The following is a 13,445-nucleotide window of genomic DNA, read 5'->3' on the forward strand; positions in this document are numbered from 1 at the left end:
GAAGGGGCCGCGGAGGAGGGGCGGGGGGCAGTGGCCAGGAGGGATTCTCAGGGATCCAGACGTGGGGCGTTGGGGGTCTGTCCTTACCCCGGGGCTGATGGCAAGTGATTCGCGCACCGCGGGGGTAAAAAGGCCTCAGGGAGAAGAGGTGATCTGGAAGGGAGAGCATCTGTTCAGGATACACACCCTCCAACGATACCTCCCGGGAGCGCGCCAGGTCGCTCTTGTTTCCGACGAGAATGACAGGCAGGTCATGGTGCGGCCTTCCGGCCCGAAGCCCAAGGAGGGTCTCTGGAACTTTGGAGAAGCTTCGCCGGTCGGTGACCGAGAAGACGATGAGAAAGGCGTCCCCGGACTGAAGGCAGTGGTCCCGCAGCCAGCCTCCTGCATCCCCCTGCACACCGGCAGAGAGAATTATGGAAGGTAAATTATGGAAGGCTGGAGAGGTAGGAGATCCCGTCCAGCACCTGCACCTCCGACGTGAAGAACTGGGCTGCGAAAAGGAAGCCACCTGCTCAGGACAGCCGAGCTAGTTAATGGCAGAACCCCAAACCCCAGTGTGTTTGTGGAGAAGGGAGAACTTAGTGATGTGGGGCTCATGTGGGAAAACTGGGGACAGGATCCTAGACGAGGGTAGCCATCCTGCTTTCTTATGCTGAAGCTCTTTATTTTAAAAAATGAATGACGTTCAAGTGTATGTAATGTGGTCTCTAGTTTCTACATAGACATTTTATTGTCCGAATATTCAGAAGTCTTCACTTTTTTTCCTCTTCCCTGATATTCCAGAGCCCTGAGCTCTTGTCCTGTCACATCAGACTCTTCCAGGTTGAAGATTGTATGGGTGGGGTCAACTGTGGGGTGTCCAGCCTGGCTTGCAGCTGCAGGGTTTATCAAATTTTGATCCTAAGTTTCCTCTGAGTCAGAAGATCCTGGAAAGACTGCTCTCAGGATCACAGACCACGGTATGAACATCGGTGTGGTGTGGGCCTTTGCCCTCTGAGGTGACACAAGTGAAAGGTCAGGTTCCAGTACATGTAACCAGAGCTGCAGTCCCACCAGCCTTCAGCCAGACTTTGTCAGTTCTTTCAGCTTCATCACCTGCCTGCAAACCCGTCTTAATTCTTACCTGTTCCCAGATGTCATAAACAACTAGAGTTACTTCCTCCTTATCCACCATGATGCGTCTCTCGTAGGTGTCCTCTGTTGGAGAATAGAGAGAGGGAACAAAGCCCATTAGGAGATTCCCCACGACTTGTGAGACCTGGTAACTCGGGACACCTCAGATCTCAGCACCAGGGAGCCCCTCCTCCAGGGAGGTTGCCACAGAAAGCACTGGAGAAACTCCTCTCAGGTTCTGTCCTCAATGGGCTGCTCATGTCATGAGCACTTTCATCTCTGACTAGGGCCCCAGAACCCCCTCAGCCTCTGTAGGGATCCCCCAAATACCTGGGTTCTCTGGCTCATGAGCACTGTCTCCCTGGAGACCGCCGAAAGTGCCTGCTAGGGTGCTCTTGCCCACGCCACTCTCTCCGACCAGCATGACCTTGAAGATGCCATCATTTTGAGCAGGGGCTGCCTCCCCTGAGCCCAAGGAGTCAGAAGAGCCAGAGGATGAGACCTGAGGCGGCCAGTCAAGTTCATCTACAGCCTGGGCTCGCCGGAGCTGGTGCTTGTAGGGGACAGGCATACTACCTCTTCGTATGGGGGCCCCGGGAGCAGAGGGTGGGCCGCCCCGGTCCAACCCTGCCAACAGTTTCTCTGGCTTCTTCAGCAGTGTGGCAACTGCTTCTGGGGTAGGGTGAGAGGGCAAAGAAAAGAAAGCTATGAATGGGGTATGCCCAGCCATCTGCAGAGGCCCAGTCACACCCAGTTGATGACCATGACCCAGGAGGAACTGAGAATCTTTGGTCTGCCCTCTTACACTAAACTCCCCAGAAGCCTGAACTGGTGACCCTCTGTGGTGTGGACATGATGGCTTCTCCAACACAGCCCCAGCCACAGCCTGTTCAAAACATGCCCCATGCCGGGGAGGCACCTGTACGCAGGCTCACACCCACTCACACTTGATACTGACACACAGGCGCAGCCCCAGACTAGGCCTCTGGCCCTTTAGGGTGGGGGAGAGCAGCTGCCTCTTCCACCACAAGGCCCTGCCTCCCTGCTTCCTGCACTAGTAATCTCCAAACCGAGAAGGGGCAGAGGGAGTGAGAAGCTGAAGTCGCTGCCCAGTTTCAGTAGGTACTGGCAGACTCAAAACTTTGCAGGAGCCTGTCCCTGGGAAAGGGGCTTTGCTCTTGAAATGATGCATGTGGTGGGTCACTGTGGGAGTGTGTGAGAGAGAGGAGCTGGTTCTTCCCATGGTCCTGTAGCTGAGCATCTCCCAGTACATGGCTGTGTGTGGAATCCTGCATCCCGGGTTGTCCCCATGAGTGGGAGAGAATATCGTGTTCATAGAGAGATAGAGTGTGTGTGTGAGCAAAAGGGAGAGTGACAATGCATGGGTCAGGGTAACTGGAGGAGGAACAACAGACACAACAAAGGGGGATGGAGAGAGGCTGGAAATAGCCCAGGATCAATACTCGGCCGGCTGCCAGGGCCTCCAGGAGCCAGAAGAAACCCTTACAACAGGTCCCCAGGGCAGCCCCCTACCCGTGGTTCCCTGGTTTGAGGGCTGCCTGTTTCCTTCTTCCCTTCCCTCCTGCCTGTCCCAGCTTCCTAAGAATGAGATAGCTAGGGGGCATGTACCAGGTCCTCAAGCAAAACCCTGGCAGTGATGGGGGAGGGGGCATTTAGGCAGCTCTTCTCCCCCTCCACCCTAGCCCAGCCCCAATCCTTGTGAGCAGGGATCTTGTCCACTTCCTGAATTGCTCTTCTCTGGCTGACTGGGTTCAAGCTCTTTCACCCGCCACTTCTGACCTCCCCACCAGAGCTTCAGCTCCCACCCCCATGGTTTCAGTCAGAATCTGCCCAGGTTAGCCCTCACCTGGTGTGGGCGTCCCTGGGGGGGAGACCCCGCGGCTGCCAGAGGGGCAGAGTGCTGTGGTTTCTGTATCCGTGTCCATGTCGGTGTCGGGGTCCGTGTGCATCGGTGTGCGTGTGCGTGTGCAGCCCAGCAGCTCGCAGCACCCGCTCCCTCACTCAGCAGCACTGTCAGCTTTTCCCTTTAAATACCACCCCCCCACACACATGCCCTGCCCCCCAGACACCTGGGGAAATTGTCCCGCCCCCCCTGATGAGGTCACATATGCTAATGAGCAGTGATGTCAGCGGGATTCCCTCCCTCCCGCACCCCCCTCTTCCCTTTGTGTTGCTTCCCTCTGGGAGCACACACTGCGGAGTCGGAGTCGGCTAAGGCATGACAGGACAAAGTCAGAGGGGCAGAACAGACGGGCTGGGGGGCGTCTGTGGGTAAGGGAGTGGAGGGTGAAGAAGGCAGGGACCCAGGAGAGCTGGAGGTCTTTCTCAGGAGCCAGGGTTATGCATGGCTTGTCTCTGTATTTCCAGTCCCCCAGCTCATGTCTAGCCCAGAGTGGGTGCTCAGTGGCCAAAAAGAGGGATAAAAGGGAGAAAGACTAAAAGCTGCTCTGAAGGACAAAGTGAAATAGGACAAAAGAGATGTGGGGACTGGGGGACAGCCCACCCTGCCACCTTCTCCTTCTCCACCCTGCCTCTTCTGTGCTAAGAGCCTCACAAGTACTCATTTTCCAGACCCTAGGAAGATGGGGGCTCTGAGGAAGGGAATATGGCTGCTTTGTTTGGGCAGCTTCATTTTTTGTCCACAGGTCCAGGTAGGTGCGAACCACCATGGGGGCTCCTCTGCCTTCTCTTTCTGCCAGGCCCACCAAGTGATAATCAGGGCAGGAAAAAGGGAAAGACAGAGCTAGCCATCTCATAGAAGTTCCCAATCTGAAGTGGGGGGCGGGGAGTGCCAGCCACACCCCACCACTCCCCCTTTCACCAACAGCACCCTCTGGGACAGCCACCAGGCCTTCTGGGCTGCACAAGGCAAGATACACAATGGATGACGTCCACTTCCTTTTAGGACGCCTGGACAGCACATCTACTTCACTGTTCCTTTTCTGCCCGGTTTCCTTTCTCTTCGGGTTCCCACTCTTGTCCTCCTCCTTGACACCCTTAAGCGCCCACACACATTTCCTTTCCTTGCTTTGTCCCATTTTTTGCCAGGTGCTGTGCTAAGTGCTTTCCTGTGTTGTCTCTTTTCATCTTCATGACCCTAAGGCTCACAGTGGTAGGTGGGTGGCCTGTCGCCAAAGCAATCAATCATGCAGCTAGAAAATGGGAACACCAGGAATCCCACCCATATCTTTCCAGTGTTGAAGACTGCTCTATTATGCTGCCTTCTTTCTCTTAAATATTCCAACTGTCTCCTATTATCGGAAAAGTCTATATTGTCTTCCACAGTGGACTTTTCCAGTGGAAGAGGCAAATAGTCATCTTGAGAATAATGTGCGGTAACGCTTCATTTATCTGGAGGTCAACTACAGGGCAACAGGGTCTAGAAGCAGCAGAAAGGAGCAGCTAAAATACTCAGATGCTTTACTCATTGGATAGATTCTCTAGTCCTCAATCATGACCTACGTATCATTACTTTTATTCACAATTTGAATGTAACCATGTGTGTTACTGTATGAGTAGATTAGAAGCACGTTTAGAGCAGCAAGTGACCCAGGATAGCCTGGCAGGAAGAGCGGCAACACCACAAAAAAAACTTTAAAGCAGTCATAAGCATTTTATTTGAGTTGGAGTCTCACTCTGTCGCCCAGGCTGGAGTGCATTGGCACGCTGATGGCCACCGCGACCTCAACCTGCTGGGCTCTGGCAATCCTTCCACCTTAGCCTTCCAAGTAGCTGGAACTACAGGTATGCGCTACCACGCCCACCTAATTTTTTTGCTTTATTGTAGAGACTAGGGATTGTAGGCTTGAGCCACTGTACCCGGCCACCATTGGTTTCTATGGATGATCCTCAGCTATTCAAAATGTTATATTGCAGATATGATGAAGACAAGTGTAACATTTTAGAGTGATTTCCTTTCCAAATGAGGTTTTAAAAAAAGTTTTATATTATAAAGGAGCAAACTTTATGTATCCGGAAAACTCACCTACTCACCTTAGGTGGTTGGATTCATTTCTATGACACCAGATAAGAATGAGTTAGGGGGTCAGGCTTGGTGGCTCAGCCTGTAAACATAGCACTTTGGGAGGCCGAGGTGAGTGGACTGACTGAGCACATGAGTTTGAGACCAGCCAGGGTAACTTGGCGAGACCTCGTCTCTACAATAAATAAAAAAATTGGCCAGGATTGGTGGCAAATGTTTGTAGTTCCAGCTACTTGGAAGGCTGAGGAGGAAGGATTGCCTGAGCCCAGCAGGTAGAGGCTGCGGTGGGTATGAGTGTGCCCCCGCACTATAGCCTGGGCAATAGAGTGAGACTCTGACTCAAAAAAAAAAAAAAAAGGTGGAGACAGGATCTTGCAATGTTGCTCAGGCTGGTTCCTCCTGGCCTCAAGCAATCCTCCTGCCTTGGCTTCCCAAAGTGCTGGGATTATGGGTGTGAGTCACTGCACCAGACCAAGTCGCCTCATTTCTTTTTCCTTGGGCCCTAGTGAAAATAAGCTAGAGCCAAAACCCTAACTTGGGGAGAACCCTCTTAGTTCCCCTATACTGTCTATATAAGCTCAGGCCTCTCCCAGCCAAACCAGGGCTTCACTGTGGCTGACGAAAGTAGTATTACTGTTTGCACCTCATCAAGCACACACCCAGCACCCAGAGAAATTTCTTTCAGGCCCATTAATCTAGAGCACAGGCCTCTCCACTGAACTCTGCCCTAAAGTCCTCCCTCCAGCATTCTGAGGCATTCCACTATGAGGAGCATTCTTTTCCTTAGTTGTCCACTTTCAAGCTGCAAATATCGCGGGAGGGAAAGGTGTGGAACAGGACTAAGGATGAAGACACCAGGCCATAGGCCTTTGAGGTGGCTATGGGGGAAGAGAAAAGCAAGGGAGAGGGCGAGACCAGGCAATGGAGAGGCAGGGCAGGGGAAATCACTCTCCCCGCTTTCCTGTTTTCACTGGGCCTGTTACTGGGTGGACCCAGGGATTGTGGACTGTGTACACTCGGGAAGAGGGACCCAAAGAGAGAAGGGGAAGCAAGAACTGGATTCTCTGGAACCCCTTCCCCAGTCTCTGTAGACAGTCTGCTGTGAAAGGAGCTTGGATCTTCCCTGAGCCAAGATGCCAGGGACTCTGGACTGCACATAGGTCCATCCTATCCGGTCTCTGCTACTTCCCCATGCTCTTGCTCAGTAGGAGAGAAGAAAATTGTGCAATTTGAGAATGTAGACAGGGTGTGATCGACAGGGCCCCTCCACCAGAGGGGTGGGGACAGTCTGGGCCAGGCAAGGAGGGAAGGAGAGCCTGAGGGGGAGCCCTTTCCCCAGGCCTGGTTCCTTAGGGAATGCCTCAGCTTTGCCCCCAAGGCATTACTCTCACCCCCACAGGATCCTTTGCCTCAGTTTCTCTTTCAAGCTCTGGTGCAGCTTCTGTCACCAGAGGCTGGGTTCCAGCAGTTCTTGCGGATCATTCCCTCCTCCATCACCCTGCTCAGCTCTTTGGCTCTGGTTACTGCTTGTGCTCCTGCTGCCTCTTCTTAGGGGGTCCAGGGTCAGGCCCTCAGTCCTAGCACTCATCTCCTCAATTTGCCTACCCTGCCTAGAATTCACAGCTCTTTTCCAACTGTTGGCAGCATTCCTTAGAATCCAGTTTGGGCCCTCTTCCAGGAAGACCTTACATTTGGTCACAGTGATGCCAGTTCCTTCACATCTTGAACGTTTGTGATTTTTCTCTCAGCTCATCTTTGCCTGCTTTAAGGCACCCCAGCTAAGAGTTCCTCCGTCTTGCATAGGACAGACTGTTACGTGCCTGGTGGGGGTGGAGGGTGGAAGGGAGGAGTCACGGCTCCGGTGTACCCCCAGGAAGAGTTTGCTCCTGTGATCTGTGCTCTGGGAATACCCCCAAAAGGGGAACCTTCCTGAATGCAGAGCCCATCTGGCTACCCTGAAGAGAGTGAAGAGGCTTCGTGCTCACCCTGGGTGTCAGTCATTGTAGAACTGAGTCCCAGGCAGTGAGTAGAGGTGAAGGAGTTTGATCCTTAGGGTTCCTAGAATTTTCTTACCTTCCGAGTGGTATAAAAATCAAGGGTGGGGTGGCTGGAAGAGGAATAGGAAGAGGATAGGAGGTGAAGGGTCAAGCAAAGGCCTCCACAGGGAAGAGCAAGATGAGGTGCGCGTAAGCTGAGATGGGTAGAGAGGTAGGGCTCAGGCTCACGGCTAACTTGCAAAATTTTAAAAGTTTTTGATTCTTTTATTTTTTTACCTCAACCTTCTGGGCAATGACCCAGCTATGGGACAGAAGCATTTGCTGTGCTCTTTTTGTAAGCCAGGCCCTGAAGGAAGGACTGTGGTTGGCAAAACTTCAGGTCCTGTCCAAATCCTCCCCTTGGGGGCCAAGGGTCTCCAGCCAATTGGCATTCCAGTACTTAAGGCTATTTTTTGGGGGGGTTGGCAAGGATGGAGTGTCCCGGCCTATGGTTCTTTAAGAACTTTACTTTCTAGAACAGTCACCTGAACGGTGGTGGCATGGGGAGAAGTGGGTGGTGGAAGGACTATGGTCTGGCCATGTACAGAGGGGACTCTGTATAAGCCCTCTTCTTGCCTGAGGGGCACTTAACTTTGCAGCAGCTACACAGGATCAATGGGAGGCTCACCAAGTCCCCAAAGACCCAGGGACAAGGAATGAAGTGGAGAGAAAGCTGACCCACCCTCTAAAGGGTTGTGCCACTGTAACTAGAGCCCCCAGGGGAGCCAGGGCCCCTCAGGCAAGCAGTGGCTCATCCTCTGCCTCTACCACCCAGACCCCTGGCTCAGCCAGTGGCACCAGCAGCACATCGTCCTCGTCTTCCGGGGCCAGGACTGCTGTATGGGGCCCAGGTGGGGTCCAGATGGGTCCTGGGGGCCCCAGGCTTGGCAGGAGGCGGCCTCGCAGGGCCTGTACCACTCCAGACAACAGGGATGGCTCTAGGGGCAGTGCAGGCAGTGGCCCTGGGGCCTCGGGGACAGTAGGCTGGGCTGGAGAGGTGCCAGCAGATGGGAGGGGGGCCTTGACGGGCAGTGGCGGTGCCTGCTCCCCATCCTGCCCACCCACTGCCCCGCCCTCACAGGCTGGGCTTGTGCTGCCATCTAGGGCCTCAAGGGGAGCAGCAGAAGGTGTGACCTGCGATCTGGTCTCAGGGGCCCGAGTTGAAGGGTTGGCTCGAGGAAGCAGGCCCCAGCGGCGCAGGCGACGCACCAGGCGGCGCACCAAGCGACCTCGCTGGCGGCGGCGGGCACCCGAGGCACCTCCTGGAGTCATATCCTGGCGCAAGATCTGTAGCAGGGAACGCAGGTTGCCCAGCACTGAGTTCTGCAAGGAGAGGAGGCAGACATTTGAGTCCGGGGGTCAGGAGGCTGAATGAAGGAAGGTACAGTGGCAGGACAAGGCACGGCTGGGACCAGGAGGTGCCACAGCAGCAGGACATGGCATAGTTGGGACCAGGAGGTGCTAGACTTACATCATTAGGGTTCTCTGTAGGAAAGTCTTCGACAGGCGGGATGGCACCCTGGGCAATGAGCTGCCCATAGGAGGGAGGTGCCTGCTGTTGCACAATCTCGGCCTCCATCCGGGAGAGGGGCGCAAAGATGCTAGGAGGAATGGGAGCTGTTTAGTCACTGTGAGTTCCCAGCCAGAGCAGCCTACCCCAGGCTGGCCAGGTCTCCTCCCTCCACACCCAGGCTAGAATAGCTGGAGTTACGCCATGGCTTTCTCAAAAGTCATCTGAGGTCCTCCTTCCTTGAGACTGTTTTCAGGATCTGGACCTGTCCTTCCAGGAGCCCAGCCGACAAGCTGGTCGTGGAAACCTCTCCCCAAAACCTCTCCCTCATGGTCTCCTGTGGCTGTATGGCCCTATCTCATCCTCGGTCCCCTCTCCTCCACCACCAGCCCCACTCGCACTGACCTGTACTCCTGGGAGCGGATGGCATAGAGCTTGCAGGTGCAGCCCAGAGCAATGACCAGCAGCAGGCCGCACACAAGGCTGCCAATGACCGCGGCTGTGATGACCTTGCGGGGCAGGGCGTAGGAGCAGTCCCACTCATCGCTGCCGTCCGCACAGTCTGGCTGCCCGTCACACACCCAGGTCTCATACACACACTTCTCATCCCGGCATCGGAAGTTGCCGGGCTGGCAATGCCGGCAGCGTCTCTCATCTGCTCCATCAGCACAGAAAGTCTGGTAGTTGCAGCGGTCAGCAGGCAGGTAGCAGGCCGTGGCACCAGAGGTGCCGGCAGCCCCGCAGGGGAAGTGTCCAGGTGGGCAACCGGGGCAGTCCTCCTCATCTGTGCCGTCAGCACAGTCCCATGAGCCATCGCAGCGCTGTGCCTCACTGTAGCAGCGCTCACCTAGGCCTTCGCCAGCCCCCAGGCCCAAACCTAGGCCGCAGGGTCGGTCCCAAGGCAAGCAGTAGCCTCGCACATGATAGGTGGCATTGAAGCCCCTACCATTGCTCCAAGCAACTGTGTGGTAGGCCACGATGGCCTGGCCAGACAGTGTCTCCACAGTGACAGCTTTGCCATTGCTGAAGTGGGTGAGACTACGCAGTAGCCGGGAGGTCTCGGGGGGCCCAGGGCCATCATACACATGCACCGCATCTCCAAAGCCCAAGTCCAGGGCTGTGAAGCGCACTGCCAGCCGCCGGCCATCGTGGGGATCCAGCAGCCAGTGGCAGGACTGTGGATGGGAGACTAAGGCCAGGTGTGAGTATCCAGGGGAGGAGAAGACTCCATAGAAGTCCTCCAAGGTGAGATTGCAAGGCAGGGTGGAGACGGGGCCTGGAGTCAGGGCAGGGGAGGGGAGTGGCCTGGGGTCAGGCCAGGATGAGCTGCAACCTGCTTCATCAGAGCCATCGCCACAGGCATCTATCCCATCACAGCGCTGAACAGCAGGTACACAGCGGTGGTTCAGGCACTGGAACTCTTCCTGCAGGCACATCAGCCAATCTGCAGAGGCACCATGGAGAGGGGCTATGAAGCACCAGAACCCTCAGGATCTTCCCCTCCTTCCTGGAGTTTCCACCGCCTGTTCTAATGGTCCCTCAGACACCCCTGTCCAGACTACCTTGGCTGTAGGAGAGTAGGAAGCCCTGGCCCATGGGTGCTCTGGCCCCGGCATAGCTGTAGGTGATGGTGACGTTGCCTCCAGGCAGCTGCAGAGGGCTGGCAGGTGCCTCACACAGGGAGATGAGTGGTTGAAGTGGGGAGCGTAACATTAAGCGCTCAGAGCCACAGGCCAGATGCAGTTTCTGGAACCTACAGGAGTAGTAGAAAGCAGGAAATGAGGTTGACCATTGCCGGTTTTCTACCCCCTCAGTGCCACCAGGCCCCTTCTATCCCAAGAAGCACAAACACCTGCTTTTCTATGATCCAAACAACCAGATGAAAACCCAGTTAACCAAATTCTTTCTTAGTCAGTGTTGTCAATGGCAATAGTCCTACCATAGGCCACTGGTACCATAAGACTATACGATACATACTAGAGGTTTTTGGAAAATCTGACTTGTGTTCAGGGATTGAGTTAAGAACAGATGTATTGCTTTTCAGTTGTTGCAGCACTGTCACTCAAGCATGGCATCAACGGTAACTGGAGATTACCATGCAGTTCAATTAACCAGAACTCACCATTCCCCACCAGAGCCAGGGATAAGACCATGGCATTCTGATCTCTCTGCCCCAACAGTCTCTCTCAAGATTGCCTCCTCTCTTCGCCTACTCCTTCCTAGATAAATCTATGGAAAATGAACTGTGTGAGGCAAATAGCTAGGTACTTAATTTAACATGGTCCTCAACCCAATGACCCAAGGTCAGAGGAGCCTGGGGAGACTTGGATCTGGGAAGGCTGGGGAATGCTCTAAACTGATTAAGGAACAGTTGTGAATGCTAGGCAGGGACATGCAATGAATAGAAGGACTCCTCAAAATAGCCCTGGTCGGGCGCAGTGGTTCAAGCCTGTAATCCCAGCACTTTGGGAGACCGAGGCAAGAGAAGTGCCTAAGCCCAGGGGTTCAAGACCAGCCTGGGCAACTTGGTGAGACCTCATCCCTACAATATAACCAAAAATTAGCTGGGTGTGGTAGCATGTGCCTGTAGTTCCAGTTACTTGGAAGGCTGAGGCAGAAGGATGGCCTGAGTCCAGCAGGTCGACGCTGGGGTGGCTGTGAGCATGCCACTGCACTCCAGCCTGGGCAGCAGAGTGAGACTCTGACTCAAAAAAAAAAAGATTAGGCCGGGCTCGGTGGCTCAGCCTGTAATCCCAGCGCTTTGGGAGGCCGAGGTGAGTGGATTGCCTGAGCCCACAGGTTCGAGAGCCGCCTGGGCAACTTGGCGAGACCTCACCTCTACAATAAATAAAAAAATTAGACGGGTGTGGTGGCGCGTGCCTGTAGTTCCAGCGACTTGGAAGGCTGAGGTGGAAGGATCGCCAGAGCCCAGCAGGTTGAGGCTGCGGTGGCCAGGAGTGGCCACTGCACTCCAGTCGGGGCGACAGAGTGAGACGCCAACTCAAAAAAAAAAAAAAAAAAAACCAGTCCTATGCGAGCCCAGAACCATTTCTGAAGTGACAGCTGTCCTTCAGAGATACCCAGGCTACATGTTTACCCCAGTCCAGTTCCAAGTCATCAAGTATGTCCCAGAACAAGTTCAACTTTTAGGACAGACTAGGCCAAATCAAATTCTACTCTTCCCCCTGTTGGTAAGGATGGAAACTCCATGGAGAAATGATCCACAGAGGGGGCTGGGTGGGGGCAGGAATGGGGTCTTGCCCTGCTTCTCACCTGACTGTGACAGTCTGCTCCTTGCTGCCCAGGATAAGCCAGGTGCAGTTGGCAGGGGAGCTGCGGCTGTCCCGGCTCAGGGGCCTCTGTAAGGTGCCCTGCACTTCCAAGAGCACTGCTGGGGGGTCCTCACAAGCTGAAGACAGGAAGGAAGAAGCACTGGTGAGAGCCCCACCCCTCCCCAGGCTTGAGGCCTCCAAGGGCCTGGGCTCTTCAAGAAGGAGCAGAGTCCCCCTCCCCTCCCCCCATACAGACATGCCCTTGAGACGCAGATCCACAGATCCAGCTTCCACTTCTAGCCCTGCCTGGTTTACTTTAGAGTTACAGCCTCTGGCTCCCCTCTTCCTTTCCATACTTCCTAGTTTCATCTTGAGTATTAAGACCACATGCCGGGCACAGTGGCTCACTCCTGTAATCCCAGCACTCTGGGAGGCTGAGGCAAGTGAATCGCCTGAGTCCAGAGGTTTGAGACCAGTCTGGGCAACTTAGTGAGACCTTGTCTCTACAGTGAATCAAAAAAATTAGCCAGGTGTGGTGGTGCGTGCCTGTAGTTCCAGCTACTTGGAAGACTGAGGCCAAAGGATCTCCTGAGCCCAGCAGGTCAGGGCTGTGGTGGCTGTGAGTGTGCCACTGCACTCCAGCCTGGGCGACAGAGTGAGACGCCAACTCACAAAAAAAAAGTATTAGAACCACAGACAATTCTGAGTCCTGCTCTGTGCCAGCTACTGGACCAGGAGGAGAAGGAAACACTGTCTCTACCCGCAAGGAGGCTCCTTGCTGGCTAGGAAGACCAAGCATGGATATTGCAGGAAAAAATGAGATAGTACCAGATAAGGGCTCACACTGTGCCTCAGTTTCCTCATCTCTCCACCCTAAAACCGTGATGAGTCCTGTGATTCAGGGAAGAGAAAGTCCCTCTCTGAAGTGCTCCCTCACTCCCAAGCCCGTGGAGACCCCTACTCACCAGGATTTGGGAAAATGATCCGGTCCGGATGGGCCAGAGCGCCTCCTAGAGGGAAGGAGAGAAAGGGCAAGACAGCGAGTGGCTCTTAGGAGTTTTCTTCACCTGAGCGGCTCCGGGAGGAAAGGAAGCCATCTGAGACTTCCGGGCGGCTTATAGGAAGAGAGGGTTGGGGGGTGGGGTGGAGAAGGCGGCTGTGAGGGACCTCCAAGGAGGGTCCGCAGCAGGGGCTGTGGGGTCGGCAGGTGATGGCGAAGCCGGAGGGAGGGCGAGGGCTGAGCGGGGCTGGGGCAGGCAGCGCTGGGCGTGGAGGCAGGGGCCGGGGGCGCGGGCAGAGAGGCGAGCACGGGTCCCGTCGGAGGGAGTCAGAGCTGCCGGGCCGGGTGACAGCCCGGGGGGCGAGGCGCCGGCGGGGTCGCGTCTCGGCTCTTACCAAGCAGGAGGAGGAGGATGGCCGGCAGCATCCTGGGCCGTCCGGTGGTGCAGGGAGAGCCCCGGAGCCGCGTCTGTGGTCTACCCAGGGAGGAGGCGGCGGCGCTCCGGGCG

At 55.2% G+C, this 13,445-nt stretch overlaps 2 protein-coding genes across 2 annotated transcripts in view; both read right to left on the bottom strand.

Annotated features, from left to right (window-relative positions):
- Window positions 1–3,180, bottom strand: part of REM2 (RRAD and GEM like GTPase 2) — a 3,530-nt gene extending 350 nt beyond the window's left edge. Inside the window, exons 1-4 of the mRNA XM_008065271.2 lie at window positions 2,984–3,180; window positions 1,447–1,788; window positions 1,127–1,200; window positions 187–394 (exon numbers count right to left, since the gene is read on the bottom strand). Of these exons, the coding sequence (XP_008063462.1) occupies window positions 187–394; window positions 1,127–1,200; window positions 1,447–1,788; window positions 2,984–3,086 (727 nt within the window). The 5' untranslated portion in view covers window positions 3,087–3,180. The remainder of the gene's footprint in view (window positions 1–186; window positions 395–1,126; window positions 1,201–1,446; window positions 1,789–2,983) is intronic.
- Window positions 3,181–7,372: 4,192 nt separating this feature from the next.
- On the bottom strand, window positions 7,373–13,439 carry LRP10 (LDL receptor related protein 10). Its single transcript, XM_021716144.1, has 7 exons — window positions 13,333–13,439; window positions 12,903–12,947; window positions 11,939–12,074; window positions 10,228–10,418; window positions 9,071–10,109; window positions 8,627–8,756; window positions 7,373–8,478 (listed from the first exon to the last, which is right to left on the bottom strand). Exons 1-7 carry the CDS (start codon window positions 13,361–13,363, stop codon window positions 7,891–7,893), a joined length of 2,160 nt encoding a protein of 719 aa, XP_021571819.1. The 5' UTR covers window positions 13,364–13,439; the 3' UTR covers window positions 7,373–7,890.
- Between the last annotated feature and the right edge of the window lie 6 nt (window positions 13,440–13,445).

The sequence above is a fragment of the Carlito syrichta genome, unplaced genomic scaffold (genome assembly GCF_000164805.1).
Source record: "Carlito syrichta isolate Samal-C Ts95f unplaced genomic scaffold, Tarsius_syrichta-2.0.1 Scaffold308201, whole genome shotgun sequence".
Classification (NCBI taxonomy): domain Eukaryota; kingdom Metazoa; phylum Chordata; class Mammalia; order Primates; family Tarsiidae; genus Carlito; species Carlito syrichta.